Source organism: Ornithorhynchus anatinus, chromosome X5 (assembly GCF_004115215.2).
Source record: "Ornithorhynchus anatinus isolate Pmale09 chromosome X5, mOrnAna1.pri.v4, whole genome shotgun sequence".
In the NCBI taxonomy this organism is placed as follows: Eukaryota; Metazoa; Chordata; class Mammalia; order Monotremata; family Ornithorhynchidae; genus Ornithorhynchus; species Ornithorhynchus anatinus.
In genome coordinates, this window is record NC_041753.1 from 25,545,429 (window position 1) to 25,565,101 (window position 19,673).

General features: G+C 47.2%; 1 protein-coding gene across 6 annotated transcripts in view; it reads left to right on the forward strand.

Moving 5' to 3' along the window:
• COMMD10 (COMM domain containing 10) overlaps positions 1-19,673 on the forward strand; it is a 240,622-nt gene that overhangs the window by 16,405 nt on the left and 204,544 nt on the right. The window contains exon 5 of one of the 6 annotated variants that reach the window (XM_029055694.2): positions 2,737-3,111. The exons of the other annotated variants lie outside the window; for them this stretch is intronic. Coding sequence (XP_028911527.1) covers positions 2,737-2,904 — 168 coding nt within the window. The 3' untranslated portion in view covers positions 2,905-3,111. Of the gene's footprint in view, positions 1-2,736; positions 3,112-19,673 lie in introns of those variants that run through there. 6 annotated transcript variants of the gene reach the window in all.

Sequence of the window (19,673 nt, forward strand, 5' to 3'; positions counted from 1 at the left end):
ACGGCGTTAAAATCTGCCCTTTTCTTCTCCATTCCAACGGCTGCCACGTTAATGCAGTCGTTCATCTTATCCCACCTGGATTACTGCCTCAGCCTCCTTGCTGACTTCCCCGCCTCCTGTCTCTTCCCCACCCCAGTCCATACTTCACTCTGCTTCCCGGAGCGTTTTTCTACGAAAACATGCAGGGCATGTCGCCCCGCTCCTCAAAAGACTCCGGCGGTTGCCCATCCACCTCCGCGTCAGACAAAAACTCCTCACCATTGGCTTTAAAGTATTCCGTCACCTCGGCCCCTCTTACCTCACCTCGCTATTCTTTATCTACAGCCCGGCCCGCACCCTTTAATCCTCTAGTGCTAACCTTCTCACTGTGCCTTGATCTCTCCTATCTTGCCACCTCCCCCTAGCCCACGTCCTGCCTCTAGCCTGGAATGCCTTCGCTCTTCAAATCATGACAGTTACTCTCCCCCCTTCGAAGCCTTATTGAAAGCACATCTCCTCCAAGAGGCCTTCCCTGACTAAGCCCGGCTCGGCCACTTGTCAGCTGTGTGACTGTGGGCGAGTCACTTCACTTCTCTGTGCCTCAGTTACCTCATCTGTAAAATGGGGATTAACTGTGAGCCTCCCGCGGGCCAACCTGATAACCCTGTATCTACCCCAGCGCTTAGAACAGCGCTCTGCACATAGTAAGCGCTTAACAAATGCCAACGTTGTTATTATTAAGCCCCCCCGCCCTTTCCTCTTCTTCCCCTTCCTTCTACATCACCCTGACTTGCTCCCTTCGTTCTTCTCCCTTTCCCAGCCCCGCAGCACTTATGCCCGTATCTGTAATTCATTGATTCGTATTGATGTCTGGCTCCCCCCATCTAGACTGTAAGCTCGTTGTGGGCAGGGAATGTGTCTGTTTGTTGTTGTATTGTACTCTCCCAAGCGCTTAGTACAGTGTTCTGCTCAGTATGATTGAATGAATGAATGAATGAATGAATGAATGTCCTTTCCCAAACTTTCCCGTCACTGTAGACGGCACAGCCGTCCTTCCCGTCTCACAAGCCCGTAACCTTGGTGTCATCCTCGATTCCGCTCTCTCGTGCAACCCACATATCCAGTCCGTCACCAGATCCCGTCCCACCTTCACAACGTCGCCAAGATCCGCCCTTTCCTCTCCGTCCAGACCGCTACCTCGTCAGTACGATCGCCGTCCTAGCCCGTCGGGATGACTGCATCGGCCTCCTTTCTGACCTCCCGACCGCTTGCCTCTCGCCACTTTAGTCCGTACTTCACTCCGCTGCCCGGATTATCCTTCGGAGGAAACGTTCAGGGCACGTCCCCACCCCCTACGCGCACGCTCAGAAAATCTCCAGCCGTTGCCTATCCACCTCCGTATCAAACAAAAGCTCCTCGCTGTTGGCTTTAAAGCTCTCCATCACCTTGGCCCCTCCTACCTAACCTCCCTTCTCTCCTTCTGCATCCCAGCCCCCACACTCCGCTCCTCTGGTGCTAACCGTCTCGTCTGTCCCCGTTTCCTTTGCTCCCCCCCCCCCCCGCCCCACGGCACTTATGTATATATGTGTACTTGTATAATTCTATTTATATCGATGCCTATTGTATTGATGTCTGGCTCCCCGCCTCTAGACTGTGAGCCCTTTGTGGGCAGGGATTGTCTCTCTTTATTGCCGTGTTGTACTTTCCGATCGCTTAGTGCAGTGCTCGTCACCCGGTAAGCGCTCAGTGACTACGACCGAATGAATGAATTTGATGACGTTGATCCCCACAGTTATAAAGACTACTGCAGAGAGCGGCTTGGAGTCTGGGAGACCAGTCAGCGAGGAGGCCGATACAGTAGTTTCATTCATTTATTCATTCAGTCGTATTTATTAAGCTCTTACTGTGTGCAGAGCACTGTTCTAAGCGCTTGGGAAAGAACAGTACAGCAATAATCCCTGCCCATAACGTGCTCACAGTCTAGACTCACAAGCTAATTTTGAGGTGGAGAAGCCTGGAAGCGGAGCGGTGGCTGTGTGGGTCGTGAGGAAGGGACAGGTCTGGGAAATGTTGTGGAATCAGGTTTTGGTGACAGATTGAATGCGAAAGGTGAGAAGTACTGAAGAATGGAGGATGTCCCCAAAGGTGATGGCTTCTGGGGGCAAGGGACACGGTGGAGGGATTAGCGGAGACAGGAAATTAAGAGAAAGTGTGTGTTTAGGAGAAAGATAAGTTCGGTTTTAGACAATCAGTGGTTTTCAGTGAGCGCTTACTGAGTGCAGAGCAAGCTACTAAAGGCTTGGGAGAGTACGGTATGGTAAAATGTGTAGACACGATCCCTCCACTCGAGGAGCATGCAGACACGTTTGAAACGACTAAATGATCTAATTTGAATTGCTCTTCTGGCCCCTGTCGCTGCCCACTCTGTTGGTGATCAGTCGTATTTATCGAGCGCTTACTGTGGTGGAGCACTGTACTAAATGCTCAGAGTGATGAGAGTCAGGGGTGACTGAAGCCACGCAGCTTCTCGTTATCTGTTCTTATATAATTAAAGAAAGGAATTCACCTACCGAGTTAGTATGTTCTAGGAAGGACCTACTGAAAGAAACCAAGTGATGTTTGTGATCTTAGGGCAACCCGTATTTTAAAGAATAACTGAGACAACACCTAATATTTCGGGCCGTTGGGCTAGCCTTGTGTTTTTGTTTTTACTTTTCTCGGTTTCTTCGCTTCTACCCTGCATCTGACTACCGTTAGTTCCGCATGTGCAGTGGAGGTTACACCCCAGACGAACCTCGCGTTCGGGAAAATCCACATTATGTTATTCCGGTAGCGCGCACAACTAGTTTTTTCCGACAGCGCATCGTCAACTACCCCGAGAGATGTGTGGTGTCGGAAGAATGTTTCCTGATTGCGCATCGGTGACCTGTCCCAAACACGCTGTGAAAACACGGGTTGTAGGAGAGCTGACTGTACGATTTATAATTATGCTCTCACATTTTCCTTCACTTCAGTTTTATGTTTTTTCCTGCTCTCCATCGAATTTGTTCACCTTTCTGTTCATGACGCGGTACTTTTTCCTCCTAGTGAATACCTGTTTGTTTATGTGTAACCATTACCATTGTCATCTGTAGCTTGATTTTTTAAATAAATGGTTTGGTTAAACATTCCTTTTTGCAGGTTGTGTACTAAGCCTGAATTAAATTCCTCCTCGCTTTCCTTTTTCCTCATCACTTTGGAGATTTTATTCAAAAACTTTTGTTCTAGTTTAATGGGTTTGGAAGGACAGCCATCTATATTAGCTGGGTGTTTGTTCTGCTCAATAAGGAATCTGGTGAAACTCTCTGGAACATTTTAAAATCAATCCTTTATGCAATAGGCAATCAGTGCAAATCTTCTGGTCTTTGTAATGCGACAGAACGTCCTACCAGGGAAACTAAAGAAGTTGTTCGATCATGCTGTCTTTTTGCTCAAGGAGGTTTATTATGTGAAACCCACTGAAAAAGGTCCCTTGGAGGTCTGCGGCATTGGCTTTGCTGGGCTTGAACAGATTGGAAATGAGTGAAAAATTAAATTACCTTTTGCCTAATCAAGATAAATCACACCGTTCAATATCCCTAGTTGGAGAAAGCACCCCGTTCTTCTCACTGGAGTTGGCCCGCTCCTATTGCGATTTTGCCTTTATCCAGCCACCCACCGGGTCCCCACTCAGGATTCTTGGCAGATTCCCTCTTTGGATTGCAACTTGAAACCAAGGAACCATTCGTTTCTCCCTCGTTTTCCGTGGCTCTACGGTGGCCGCAGAACACATTCATTCAAGACGGGAAACCTCACCCGGCCCCGACACAGAAAGGATTGACAGATGGATGGCTCGTTCTCGATTCTGTGGGGGGTGGTGCGTGGCCTCTCCTAGTTGGTGGAGCGATTTGCCCGGTTTAATTCCGATAACGAATGTGACTGGCATGCTGACTAGTTACCCGACCCCCCGAGTTCTTCATATCTGACAGACAATCACTCTCCCCACCTTCAGAGTCTTATTAAGAGCACATCTCCTCAAGAGGCCTTCCCCGACTGAGCCCTCCTCTCCTCTTCTCCCACCCCCTTCCGCGTCACCCTTGTACTCGGATTTGCGCCTTTCATTCACCCCTCTCTCAGCCCCGCAGCACTTGTGGACTGATCCGTACTTTATAATAATTGTGGCATTTAAGCGCTTACGAAGTGCCAGGCGAATTTAAGTATTGGCATTAGTGTCTGTCTCCCCCTCTAGACTGTAAGCTCGTCACGGGCAGGGAACGTGTCTACCGCCTCTATCTTGTACTCTCCCCGGCGCCTAGAACAGTGCTCTGCGCACAGTAGGGGCTCAAGAAATACCATTGATTGATCGCTTGATCCATCATTTGCCATCATTCAAAAACAGCTACTCCTCTGAAAATCTGTTCTCCTGAATACAAATTCTGGCTTCTCCCATCACACCAGTCTAAAGTAAGTGAATTAAGTAAGTGAATTAAGCGCTTACTGGATGCAGAGTACCGTACTGGAAAGAATGCAGTAGTGTTAGAATTCATTCAACGTGCCGTTGGATAGTCTTCGGTTGATGTAGGATCCAAATCCCTTTCTCCGGGGTTTTAAAGATTTGAGAGTTTCCCATCCGCTGACCCCGGGGCACCAGTTCGCCTCTTAATGAGATTACGGCTGCCCTGGCAGTTGTGAGATAGCTGTGGGTAAGTGCCTGCCTGGACTGTTAGCTCGCTGTGGGCAGGGAATGCGTCTGTTTATTGTTATATTGTAACTCTCCTCAGCGCTTAGTACAGTGCTTTAAACACAGTAAGCGCTCAATAAATACGACTGACCGAATGCATGAATGCCTTGCAGTCGATCACGTCACCTTCTAGAAACCAAAGATCCTGGCTGCATGCCCTCTTTTTTCTTTCCCGTCTCTTTGCCGTTGTTTTCAGGAGTTTTCACTCAAGAAAGTTGGGAGGCTGTTTGGTTAAACACGTTTTAAAAGCATAGATTTTTGCAGGACATGCTTGAGGTGGTTTTCAATCCCCTTCCACCCCCAGCTTTTCACTATTTATCTCAAACTCCTTGGGAGCTTGAAACTGAAATCTCTTCGCTGCTTATTAGAAATTGTTTTCCACCCTATTGTGGTAGATTGCTCATTAGTGCTGGACTGCTGGCTTGTGGGCTCTTAATGGGGTTTTTCAGTTTGTTTTTTATTAGGGCATCGATGCATTTGTTTGGAACATCTATCCAATTACAAGAACTTTTCAAAATGAATATTGCATTCTAGGTCAAAATTTACCCCTTAGCTGGGTGGCAGTTTGACAAAATACATTTCGTTGCCATCTGATGGCACTTTGGGGGAGCCCGCGACGGGTTCAGCTTCAGCTCGGTGACCCCAGATCGTGCCCCTGGCTTGGCTCCACAATTTGAGGACCTCTGGGATGGGTTGGGGGGTGGGGGGCTCCCCAGCCTTACAGTGGTTTGGCAGGAAATGCGGGGAACCTACTGCAGTGTCAGGGGTCCGTGGACGCCTCCCAGCTCTCTGAACTGGGCTCTAACCAGGCTTGGACCTTCTGAGAGATCCGTGGCTTGAAGCAGGTCTCCCAAGACTTTCCCAGGACCCCCGAGGTATTCCTGAGGTTGGGGAAATCTTTCAGTGCTGCTAAATTTGAGACAGCGCTGGGGAGCTCAGCGAGTTTGCAGCCCCCTTTGAGTTTTCCATGAAGCGAACTCTTCTCGTTCTAGATTACGAAATCAGATAGAAATAACTGAGACTGGATTTCAATTTTTTTTTTTTTTTTTTTTAACGGTGAGGTGCACCTGACCTTTGAATGTATTCTGATGGAAAATTACTTTTTCAACACCACCCCTCCTCCTGAAGTTCTAAACTTCGCATCTGAACATGTTTTCAATCCCCATTTTGCAGATGAGGTAACTGAGGAACAGAGAAGTGAAGCGACTTGCCCAAGCTCCCACAGCAGACAAGTGGTGGAGCCGGGATTAGAACCCACGACCTTCTGACTCCCAAGCCCGTGCTCCACCCACTGTGCCGTGTTGCTTCCAGATTTTTTTCAGCACTCCAGGAAAAGTTCGTGAATGGATAATACTGCCATAAAATAGTTTTAAACTATAAAATAGGCATTTCACCATATCCTTATCGTCGCTACTGGTTTTATCTTGCTCCCTGAAGCATTGAGCAACTTCCCTCTTATAAAATTAACCTCTCATTGGTTTTTTTTTTCTTCTTTTTTATGGTATTAAGCACTTACTATGTGCCAAGCACTGTACTGAGTGCTGGGGAACGTGTCCGCCAATTCTGTTGTAGTCTCCCAAGTGCTTAGTACAGTGCTCTGCACATAGTAAGCATTCAGTAAATACCACTGATTGATTGGTAGTAAGCACTCACTAAATACCAGTGACAGTAATGAATTGCCCCGTGGCTGAGGTGCTTTCGTTTGATGATTTAACCAGGTTTCGCCAGACAGTCATTTAAAGATTGTTGACTGAAGCACCTCGACAAGGAGTAATTTACTCAGTGAAATTTCTACACCTATTTCTGGCAGTGAATAACTATGCCATAACCTGTAGCTACACTTAGAGAGAGGGTTATGAGGTGGGAGGGTAGTGGATTGAAATACTGGACAAGAATCTCTTAGTTGTACACCTACAACCTCTTCAAGCCTATTACCGTCCCCTGCAGTTTTGAAGAGAGAGGAAAGAAAGCAATATTAGATCATCTCCTAGCTTCTTGCCAGGTCGTTTAAAAAGCCACAGAAAAAAACCGTCTTTCGCTGGACTCAGTTCGTGGAATGGAAAAAAGGGACAAGAAAGAAGTTTAGCGTTTACATGCCCACAATGAAGGTGTACACGTAAATCGACCTGTACCCTCAAATCCGGGCCCACAATGTTAAGAACCATTTTAACCTCCGGGAAATCTTCAGATGGCAAGAATTCATTGTTATCGGTTTATTTTTGAGATCTGGCAGCTAGCACTGACCTTGTTATGCAGTACCGCAGTAAACAGGCTTGGCCTCATGTAAATACGATGAATACTTTGAACAAAAGTGAAATGAAGAGCTTAATAAGAATCCAGATACACATTTCCGGTGCCTTTCCATGTAAAAAAGAAGCAGAAGCATGACCTAGCGGATAGGTCGTCAGAAGGACCTGGGTTTGAATCCTGGCTTTGCCACCTGTCTGCTGTGTGACCCTGGGCGAGTCACTAAACTTCTCTGTGCCTGTTACCTCATCGGTAAAATGGGAATTAAGATTGTGAGCCCCATGTGGGACACGGACCGTGTCCAACCTGATTAGCTTGAGTCTCCTTCTGCACTTAATTCAGTGCCTGGCACGTAGGGTTTAACTAACGCCCCCCCAAAACAGTCATATGAAGTTCAGCGTCTACTTTGGGAAACTGGCGGAGCGTCGGTTCTAATCCTGGCTCTGCCACCTGTCTGCCGTGTGAGCTTGGGCGGGTCACGTAACTTCTCCGTGCCTCGGTTTCCTCAACTGGAAAATGGGGATTAAACACCTGTTCTCCCTCCTGCTTAGACCGTGAGCCCCATGTGGGACGGGGACTGTGTCCAACCTGATCAGCCTGTACCTACCCCAGCGTTCAGTACAGAGCCGAACAGAGTAGTAAGCGCCGAACAAATACCATAAGCAGTCATACTTATGGAGTGCCTACTCTGTACAGAGAACTGCATTAAGCACCTGGAAGAGTACACCAGAGTAAGTAGACACAATCTTTAACTTCAAGGAACGTACAGTCTAGTGCCAATAAAATAAACTGCAGGTAGGAAAGCAGATACGTACTGAGATATGCAAGTGAGTGTAAATAAATTCCCTCCTACTTAGACTATGAGCTCCGTGTTGGACGGGGACTGTGTATGACTTGATTGTTGCGCATCTACCCCAGCACTTAGAACAGTGCTTGCCACATAGTAACCAAGTATCATCAAAAAATAGTGTAGGGTGGGGCGAGAAGCGAAGGGTTTAAGGGGTGGCGACTCAAGGGCTCAAGTTATGCATTAGGGAGGAAAATAAGATGGGGAAATGAGAAATTAGTTAGGGAAGGCTTCCTGGAGGAGCTATGTCATTAGCAGGGCTTTGACAGTGGAGATGGTAGTGGTTTTTGGAGGGTTTTAAGGGTCGCAGCTTGGAGGCGGCCTCTAGCCAGGGCGTTTACACGGTGACTAGTCACGAGACCTTTCTGGCAGTTGCGTAGGAACGTACCCCGTCCATGGGAAGGGAAAGGTCTTCGGCGTGTATTCAGGCTGAGCCGTGCAGTGCGGTGGGGAACAGACCGTAGGTTTTGGACATATATTCCATCTCTCAACCTCTATATTCCTCATTTTTTCCCTCTAGGCCCGTAATTTTCGCTCTAGTAGCCCTACAGTCTATCGGGGAGAGAGACGTAGAAATATTGAAAGGCCTATATACACAAGTGCCTAAAACGGTCACCAAACAACCGTACATATAATTGCAAGAGGTGGCCGGAGGGTTGATAAGAATTGGGGATGATAAAAAAAAAAATCAGAAGGTTTATTGAGGAGGTGGGATTTTGTGAGGGCTTTGAAGGTGGGGAGTGTTGAGACCTGGAGCGTATGGAGGGGAGAGAATGCTAGGCCCAGGGGATAATAAGGAAGGGGTCAAAGGTAGGTAAAATGAGAGCGGGCTACATACAGGATGTGGGCTTGGGAGGAGTGAAGACCGTGACTAGGGGAGTAGGGGGTGAGGAGAGCTGTTACGTAAGGTGGAGAGGGCTGGCCAAGAGCCTTGAAACCAATGAAAAGGCATCTACTTGATGCAGAGGGAGATGGGCAATCACTGGGGTTCTGAGGAGAAGGGAGATGTGCTGAGTGATATTTCAGGAAGATCAGTCAGTCAATCAGGAAGATAATAATAATTATTATGGTACTCGTTAAGCGCTTACTGTGTGCCAGGCACTGTTCTAAGTGCCGGGGTGGATACGAGATAATCGGGTTGGACACAGTCCCTGCCCCACACAGGGCTTCCGGTTTTAATCCCCATTTTACAGATGAGGGAACTGAGGCCTAGAGAACTTAAGTGACTTGCCCAAGGTCACACAGCAGGCAAGTGGCGGGGCCGGGATTAGAACCCATGACCCTCCGACTCCCAAGCCCGTGCTCTATCCACTGAGCCATGCCGCTTCTCTGATGACCTGAGCAGCAGCGTGGACTAACTAGTGGAGAGGCCGGAGACAGAGAGACCAAGGAGGAGCCGTATACGATTCCAAGTGCGATACGATGAGTGCCTGAGCCAGGGTGGTGGCCGTTTGGGTGGAGCGGAAGGGGCGGATCTGCGAAACGTTTCTGAGGAGAAAATGGCAGGTTTCAGAAGTAGTTTGGTTGGGAGAACAGAATGACGGCGATGAGTTAAGAATGACGGTGAGGCGTCGAGGATGACACCTCGGTCAGAGGAGAAGGATTGAAGGATTGATTGAAGGACGGTGATGGGGTGAAGAAGGGCACACACGATATTTTTCCAATGGGAAGTCATATGGCGTAGCGGAAACACCAGAGGCCTGGGTTCCAGTTCCGTTCTGCCGTGTGCCTGCTGAGTGATCTCGGGCAAGTCACTTAACTTCTCCGTGCCTCAGTTTCCTCATCAATACAACGGGGATTAAACGCTTATTCTCCCACTCCCTTAGATTGTGAGTCCCATGAGGAGCAGGGACTCTGTCTGATCTGACTGTGTTATATCTACTCCAACACTTAGTGAAGTGTTTAGCGCAAGGTAAGGGCTAAAAAATAGTACCATTGTTTATTTCCATGGATTTCAGCTAATATGCACTGTATATAAAAATAGCGGCATAATCCAGGGGCAAAGTAATTTAAACATTTTTTGGAGTCTCCATGAAACTCATTCTTCATTTCTAAATCTCGATTATGCCAAGGGGACAGTAAAATGTTTGTTAAGAGTCAGAGAAAGGTCTAGCAAAGTTTTTATCTTCTCGAAATTGGTAACTCGGCCACAAGACAGTAGCGGCTAGTGTTGTAATCATTAATGAAGCAATAAATGTTCTGTAGTCTGGGAGATGAACCAAAAACATGATTTTGGTTTTTATTTCATTTAAAATCAGTTTACTAGGGAAGAAGTATTCTTCCAGTTCATTAAAAATTGGTTAGCTTCTAGTACGCCGGGGGCAAGAATGACATGCTACAGTAAAACAATATGCCATCTGCATCCGCATACTGATAAGGACAGAATCAAAAATAGAAAAAGATCCAGGGCATAGTAGAAATGTTTTTGATGGAATCACTCAAAGTCGACTTTCTCGGAGGAGCGTCTTTTTCAGAAACATCATCTGCATTTACGGTGTGTGGGGTTTTTTGGGTCTTTTTTTTTTTTTTTCTTAAATTTGAGCCGTCCTTGCTTCAGGAGCCAACTGCGCTTTCCTGTTTTGGAGGAAGTGAATCTCATGCCTAATGAATAGCCATTTTCTCTTCAGTCATTAGTTTCAATTCTGAGCTAATAGACGTGGGCGATATTAAGCAAAATGTTCTTCATTACCTGCTGGAGGCCTTTCATTTTTGCTATCCCACGGACCTAAACCTAAGCGGAGTTGAAAAATCATGCCACTGACAACACTCTGAAATCCAGAAATATACAAGGCAAATGTTCTAAAGAGCAAGTGAGTTCAGCAAAACTCCAAATTACTTCTCGTGCAGGGATATTGGGAAGCTACACCCTGTGTTTCCTACAGTACTGAGATGAGTGGCAGAACATTGAAGGGATTCATTCATTCATTCATTCAGTCGTATTTATTGAGTGCTTACTGTGTGCAGAGCGCTGTACTAAGCCCTTGGAAAGTACAATTCAGCAACAAATGGAGATAATCCCCGCCCACAACGGGCTCACAGTCTAGAAGGGGGACACAGGCATCAAAACAAGTGAACAGGCATCGGTAGCATCAGTATCGATAACTAGAATTATAGATATATACACATACTGTTTGATGCCCGTATATCAGGAAGCTGGCAAAGGCTTAAACTTTTGAAGGCATCTGTATCTTCTGCCCTTATCATCCCTATAGCAAAAATAGTGATGATGGTATTTGTTAAGCGCTAATCCTATCAGTATCTGTGATGTGTGTGTGTCTAGATTGTGAGCTCGTTGTGGGCAGGGAATGTGTCATGTTATATTGTACTCTCCCAAGCATTTAGTACAGTGCTGTGCACCCAGTAAGCGTTCAATAAATACAACTGAATGAATGAATGGATGCCCTAGACACTCGGGAACGCACAGTCGACTGGAAGGTGTGATCTCTGGCTTCGGGGAGCTTACAATCCCGAGTCCTCTGTAAGTCCCCGTGGCTATTGGGTGGGCAGTAGGGCGCTCAGAACTCTTTGATCATAATGATGGAGATGAAGATGGGGAGAAAAGGGGTTAGAAAATGAGTAGCCATTCTTTAATTCACAAACCAGGTTCGGGGGAGGGGGTGGGCCGGGGCTTTCCCAAATGGCAGCGTGACTATTCCCAAAAAAGCCAAAAACGTGTTTTGCTACAGTGTTGGTATTTGTTAAGCGCTTACTCTGTGCAGAGCACTGTTCTAAGCGCTGGGGTAGATACAGGGTAATCCGGTTGTCCCGCGTGAGGCTCACAGTTAATCCCCATTTGACAGATGAGGCAACTGAGGCACAGAGAAGTGAAGTGACTTGCCCACAGTCACACAGCTGACAAGTGGCAGAGCCGGGATTCGAACTCATGGCCTCTCACTCCCAAGCCCGTGCTCTTCCCACTGAGCCACGCTGCTTGCTATCCCTCTAGGGCCGTGGGATTCTCCCCGAGGTTACCTAGCGAGCCATTTCGGTAGTTATTTTACTCCTTTTGAATGCCACCAGTGTAATAGATTCCAATTGGTTTTATTCTCTCCTCACTGAAAGTAGGAATAAAATGGAGCGACATTATTTTGGCAGCCAACACAGTAGATGGAGCGTCTGCCGAAACAGGCTTATTCGTTGCTGCAGCAATCGACTGGAGAGGCTTCAGATCTGAGGGACCTTGAATCAAACTTATTTGAGGCAGCAAAGTAATAACTACTTCCTAAGTAATTGACCAAAACTGAAAACATTAGCAAATTGAGTAGGGATTTTACTAATATCAAAGAGCAGCGTGCTGTTGGGGAAAATCTCATTCCATCATATTGTATGTGCCAAGATACGCTCGCTAAATAGCGACGACACGTGTTCTCCCTGGTGCTTCAACCGAGAGAACATTTTCGATTGAATTCAGAGGTTTATCAGCCAAGGACGTAAGGACCCCCGGGGGTTCTTCAGAATATCTTGGTGGGTAGGGTCATTATGGCAGCAGAAGCCCGTGTTGCCGAGAGGCCTTCTGATGAGGGTGGAACTCACCGAGCCCACCTAGAAGGGAGCAACTGGTGCAGGTGAGAAGAAAAATGGCCCCCGCTGCTGTTGCTAACCACCCATTCCCTAGTGGCCAGATCTCTTCTGGGAACACAGCAAAGAAGTGACGTACAGGCTCAGGAGCACAAGTTCCAGGGAGCCGGCAGAAGCGGTGGAAGCCGTAGAAACAGTTTTACTCTTGCCTGCTCTTTCCGCTGCCGCACGATTCCTGCTCCGGTGGACGTTTCTCCGTGAGTGAATGGAGGCGTGCGGTGGGGGAAGTAGGTGTGCGGAGAGGCTGGGTCACAGAGGGGAGATACTTCAGGTGAAATCTTGAGGCAGTTGCTAAAGTAAGGTGGAAAGCCTGGAAAATTTTAGATCATCTGGACTTTGAAAATAAAATTTCTGGGGTACAAGTTCGGTATCTACGGTATGACCTCGTTTGCTTCTCATTCAGTTCACTCTTCATTCATTCAGTCGTATTTATTGAGCGCTTACTGCGTGCAGAGCACTGCACTAAGCGTTTGGAATGTGCAGTTCGGCAACAGACGGAGACAAGCCCTGGCCAACAACGGGCTCACGGTCTGAAAGGGGGAGGCTGGTATTGTGTACTAAGCTGCTGGGAAGCTACTGCACAGCTAGGTTTCTAGAGACAGTCCCCGCCCACAAGAAATTTAGAGTTTATAGGAGGAACCTATTACCCTGGGGAAGATTACTTCAGTTACCCAACCTCCTGCTGGGTTACGGCACTACAGCTCAGCATTGGCCCTCCGCTGTAATCTCTTCAGCCATAAATAGGTGATCTCGGGCAAACCACTTGGCTTCTCTGTGCCTCAGTTACCTCGGGTGTAAAATGGGGATTGAGACCGTGAACCCCACGTGGGACAGGGACTGAGTCCAACCCGATCTGCTTGTACCTACCCCAGAGTAAGTGCTTAATAAATACCATAAATAGGTCCTGCGGGTAAAGCACGTTTACGTGCGCTTTGCCATGTGGTCCTCCCCTAACCAGTGCACTCTGTGCCCCAGCGGGAACAGGACTGACAGAGATAATAATAATGATAATACATGTGGAATTTAAGTGCTTACTGTGTGCCAGGCACTGTACTAAGCGCTGGGGGTAGATACAAGCAAATCGGGTTGGACACAGTCCCTGTCCCTTGTGGGGCTCACAGACTCAATCCCTGTTTTACAGATGAAATAACTGAGGCACAGAGAAGTGAAGCGACTTGCCCAAGGTCACGCAACAGACAAGGATTTGAACCCATGACCTTCTGACTCCCAGGCCCATGCTCTTTCTGTCTTCTCAGCAGCAGATCGTGGGAGTGACACGGAGCAAGCCATTAGCACTAAAAGGACGAAGGCCGATTTTTCATCCTCGACAGGAGGCGAAATCTCCATTCATTCATTCAGTCGTATTGACTGAGCACTTACTGTGTGAAGAGCACAGTACCAAGCTCTTGGCAGAGTACAAATCAACAGTAAACAGGCACATTCCCTGTGCGCAACGAGTGGGGGGAAGGAGACAGACATTAATATCAATTAATATCATTAATATCAATAAATAACTGAAGGGAATTGGTCTGATTTGGTCTGAAGCGAACTTTGAAATTTGATCTTAATCATTCACTGTTTATCCTGGAGAATTCACATAACCACAGCTTTCCCCACCCGCAGAGTCATTCGCTGTAAACTTTCAGTGACCCAGTGGAAAGAGGATGCGTGGGTCTGAAAGTCCGAGGACTTGGGTTCTAAGCCCGGTTTTGCCGCTTGCCTCCTGTGCGACCTTTTGCAAGTCACTTGACCTATCTGTGCCTCAGTTTTCTCATCTGTGAAGTGGAGATTAAGTAGTTACCTCTTACTGGGACTGTGAGCCCCATGCGGGACAGGGATCCCAATGCGTAGTACAGTGCTCGTCACATAGCTTCACAAACGCCACTATTATTCTCTTGTGCCATTTAAATGGGCTCAGAATTTATAGCACAGTAACGTGCTCGTCTGACCCAATCTTTTACCTGTCAAAATGAAGGTTTCTTAATCGTGCTTAGAAAAATGGTTATAAAATCATCATGGGGTCTGTTATTTGTATTCTTCAGCCCCACCGGTCCAACATCAGAGAGTGCAATCACTATCTGATTGTTAGAGAACATTACAGGAAAATGATTCACAGTGCATTCCAATTAAATAAAGTAGCTGTGCCTTGTGAAACTCTGGAAAAAAACATCTTACATCAGTCTCCCACAAGACAGGTTTCCAGGAGAGCTAGCGTTCCTTTGTTTTCAGCAATCAGTAAATATCTGTGTTTGAGACTGAAATTGATGCAGGTCTGATTAAGCCCGGCGTTTTCAACGAAAATTAATACTTTGAAAATGATTGCTGAGGTCTTCAGTTTATCGGAATAATTACTAATGATTTTACACATTTGATAATATCAAATGGCATTTCTGTACAGAATATCTGTATACACCCCCCCCCCCCCTTTCCTCCCACACCTATATGTTAGTTCTTTGTATACCAAAAAGACACCACTGATGGTGCAGTTCACCTACGAGTGATTGTGGCTGAAAAGCCTGGTCTGTTAGATCAGAAGTTCCTTGAGGGCAGGACGCGTGTTCTCTCCCAGGTGCTTAGTAGAGTGCTCTGCGTGCAAGAAGCACTCGGTAAATGCCATCGATTGATTAACTGAATGCGGGACTCATAGTTGCGACCACACTGTGCACTCGTTGTTCAGTCTGGTGGGATGTTTTTGCGGCGCCTGGAACTGGGTTTTCTTTTGCCTCACTGTGTCTCACGCTCTACGAAGACGCGTCTTGAAAAGAGACACTCTTTTCTGGATAGCAAGTCTGGCCTCTGCAATTGACTCCCAGTTTTCTGCTGGGTTGCAGCGTTGAGGCTTTGTTTTCCAGGATCCTTAAAGCATCTCCCCTTCCCTCCTTGCTCTTGGTTTGTCGATTTCATTCCTCCATACGGAAGTCGTTTGGATAGTCATTCTCCTTATGTGGCTTCGTCGCTAGGGGCCTGCCTTCATTTCAGAGCTTGAGAAGCGGCGTGGCCAAGTGGAAAGAGCACGGACCTGGGAGTCAGAGGACCTGGGTTCCAATCCCGGCTCCATCACTCGTTTGCTGGGTGACCTTGTGTAAGTCACTTGACTTCTCTGTGCCTGTTAAATGCGGATTGAAGCCGTGAGCCCCATGTGGGACACGGACTCTGTCCAACCTGATTATCTTGTATCTACCCCAGCCGGCGCTTAATTCAGCGCGTGGCACATAGTAACCGCTTCACACATACCGTAAAAAAAAAAAAAATTATCAACAAACAAGCTTCATTTTTGTGATCTTGTCTTGCCAGTTGATACGGAGCCCGGCCCGTAATTAACGGTGGTGGACCTGCCGTCACTTTGGGGTCTAGGTCCCTCGGCCGCAGAGGAGCCTGAACATCCTGTCTCTTTAGGTGTTTCGTCCATCCTTCAGTCCATCCTTCTGTCAGAGGAGCTGCATCAGCGTCACCATTTTAAAATCCAGGCTCCCAAACAGGCATCGCGAAGGGGCTCCCCTCTAATGGGTGGGTGCACTATCCCATCCCCTCATATTTTGCACCTCCTGCTTCCCGGAAACCACCAGAGAGGGGAGGGCACGGGTGCCAAGCTGGAAATGCACATGAAAAGAGTAAAAATGTCAATAGGGGCCCCTTCTCCTGTGGTCCATCCCCCTATTCATTCAGTCATTTTTATTGAGCACTTACTGTGTGCAGAGCACTGTACTAAGCTGGGGAGAGTACAATACAAGAATAGATGCATTCCTAGTTTGCAATGAGCTTACAGTCTAGAGGGGGTGGGTGGGAGGAGACAGACATCAATAGAAATTAATAAATTACAGATTTGTAGGTAAGTGCTGTGGAGTTGGCAGGGGGAAGAACAAAGGAGCAAGTCAGGGCGACTCAGGAGTGGGAGAAGAGCAAAGAGAGGGCTTAGGGAAGGCCTTTTGGAGGAGACGTGCCTTCAGTACGGCTTTGAAGAGGAGAGTAACTGTCGGATTTGAAGAGGGAGGGCTTTCCAGGCCGGAGGCAGGACATGGGCGAGGGGTCGGCGCCGAGATAGACGAGATCGAGGCACAGTGAGAAGGTTAACATTAGAGGAGTGAAGTTTGTGGGCCGGGTTGTAGTAGGAGAGTAGCGAGATGAGGTAGGAGGGAGCAAGGTGATTGCTTTGAAGCCAATGGTGAGGAGTTTCTGTCTGATGTGGAGGTGGATGGGCAATCGGTGGAGTTTTTCGAGGAATGGAGAAACCAGTCCTGAACCTTTCTGTAGAAAAGTGATCTGGGCAGCAGAGTGGAATATTGACTGGAGTGGGAAGAGACAGGAGGCTGGGAGGTCAGCAAGAAAGCTGATGCAATAAGCCACTCTTGCATTGGGGGGCTGGTTAGGGGGAAATCTATGCCTCTGCATTTACAAATATAGGAACAAGAGAACTCAGGTGTTCAACTTGTTTTGCTCTTCAAACTTAGAATGAGTGTATTTTTGTCACTGAACTAAGCTTGTGGTGCTTTGCGAAATGTGTGATGTGCATTTCACTTCTCATTACTGGCTCTGCTGTGCAGTATGTAGGATTTTGTGCCTGCTTAATATGTGTACACAAATTTGCTGTCAGCATCTGCTCAAAACCCATAAATATGACCCCCAATGTCAAAAATTCACTCCCGTGTTTGACATTGTTAGTCAGTGAAATGCTTTTATAATGGAATGCTTTAAAAAGCCAACTGGATGCAATGATTTTCGCAACCTTTTCTGATTTTTCCTTACGGTTGGAAAATGACATCCATGTGCTTGTCAGCGGTAAAAAAAAATCGCCTCAGCTCACAGCTTGTCCATATGCTCTGTTTAAGAGAAAATGGCAATGGGTTTGAAGCCTGCGTCCTAGATTTTCACAGAGTTGGAGGAGAGAGCATAAAACAGGGAATTTGAGGAATGGAGGGTAACTTTGTGGAGAAATGAAGACCCTTGGCGGTGGTGAAGAAAAAGGGCAGTAAGTGGAGAATAGCAATGCCCATTTTTTTTAAAAAGCAGAAAGCTCCTCTACTACAGATGCTGTTACCTTGAATTGCGTGTGGCTTAGTGGTTTTCAAAATGCTATCCAGCAGTGGGATGAAAAACCTGAAACGAGGGTACTGAGTCAGATCTCTATTAAAACACAACACACGGATACATTTTTTATGGTGGATAAAGAGGAAATGAATCTTCCCAAACTAAAGATCTTCCTGGAAAGTGTCCTCATCACTACCCCCTTCAGTTCATTCTACACTGTTTCCTCAAAAGGGATGTAAGTTTGCACGAGACCATCAATCAGCATGGGAAGCCGCATGATTTAGTGGAAAGAGCACGGGCCTGGGAGGCAGAGGACCTGCGTTCTAATCATTCATTCATTCAGTCGTATTTATTGAGCGCGTACTGTGCGCCGAGCACTGTACTAAGCGCTCGGGAGAGTACGCCACAACAACAGACGCTTTCCCTGCCCATAACCAGCTCACAGTCTAGAGGCGGAGTGCCTCTGCCACTTGTCTGCTTTGTGACCTTTGGCAAGTCTCTTCCCTCAGTTCCCTCATCCGTAAAATGGGGATTAAGAGTGTCGGCCCCATGTGGGACCTGGGCTGTGTCCAACCTGAACATCTTATATCTACCCCAGCGCTTAATACGTTCTTGTCTTATGCCGCCGAGTCGTCTTCGACCCATAGCGACGCCACGGACGCTTCTCTCCCAGAACGCCCCAACTCCACCTGCCATCGTTCTGGTAGTGGATCCATAGGGTTTTCTCGGTAAAAATACGGAAGCGGTTTACCGTCGCCTCCTTCCGCGCAGTAAGCGTGAGTCTTCGCCCTCGATTCTCTCCCGTGCCGCTGCTGCCCGGCACAGATGAGTTTTGACTGGTAGCAGATGACCTTCCACTCACTAGCCACTGCCCAAGCTAGGAATGGAATGGAGAAGCAGCGTGGCTCAGTGGAAGGAGCCCGGGCTTGGGAGTCAGAGGTCATGGGTTCGAATCCCGGCTCTGCCACTTGTCAGCTGTGTGACTGTGGGCAAGTCACTTCACTTCTCTGGGCCTCGGTTACCTCATCTGTAAAATGGGGATTAAGACCGTGAGCCTCATGTGGGACAACCTGATTACCCTGTATACCCCAGCGCTTAGAACAGTGCTCGGCACATAGTAAGCGCTTAACAAATACCAACATCATCATCATCAACAGTGCTTTGCACATAGCAAGCGCTTAACAAATGCCATCATTATTATGCTTCTGCCTGACTCTCCCTCCTTTAGTCGAGACTGGTAGCGTACTGGGAACTCTCCAGGTGTGACCCCGAGAGGGGCTTAATACAATACCCGGCACATAATAAGCACTTACATGCCATTTAAAAGATATCTGCCATTGTGGCCCGATTTACCCCCTATTAATTAAAGTTTTCTAAAAGGCAGAATAAATGATTATTAAATTATCAGTGATAATTCTTAGATTCCCCAGGTGAGTTGGGAATTGTGTCTAATTTATCTCATGTCTACCCCTGGGCTAAACACAATGCTTGGCACCTAGATGCACACCTACTCTAGCCAGTTAACGAACAAATATAAGGACAAAGCTGTTAGCAGTGTAAATTCCCAAAGAGACTTGTTCTTTTAGGTCAGAGTTACTGCAGTGAGGTGTTTGCCACTGTTGTCGATTCAAGTAACCCTATAGGAAGGTCGCAAGGTATTTGTTTTGAATGGACATGAACAATTTTACCAATTAGGGGTAGTAGACAGTGCGATTGGCAAGAGGGCCAAAAATCAAATACCAGTCAAAATAAGCCCAGTGAAAGAGATTTCTGCAAGGAACCTCCGCGTTAAATGCCTGTGTTATAACAGGTACCACGGAGAGCCCTGGAAGAATGTCATGGCTCATTTGCACCTTCAGTTCTGCATTTCACTGTGACTTGTGACACAATATTGATATTTTTCTACTGCCTGAAAGAAAGTAGTCCTTTGAATAAGGATCAGCAATTATGGTCATCACTCAACGCGGTGTTAAAAGGGATAATGCAATATGTCTTTACACAGATCATTTCAGATAATCTTATTTCCAGTGGTTTCGATTGAATTCAGAATACGGTTTATATGCTCTTTGGAGGGACTAATGCAGATTTGAATGACGGCGCTAACAAAGGATTGAATGAAAGCAGGAAGGACCTCTTTAGACACTTCGCTGGGGACGGATGGTTTCAGAAGGAGCATATCAGAATTAGGCCATTTCTCAAAGGAAGATTATTGGTCGGTGAGGGGGAAAGTTACAGACT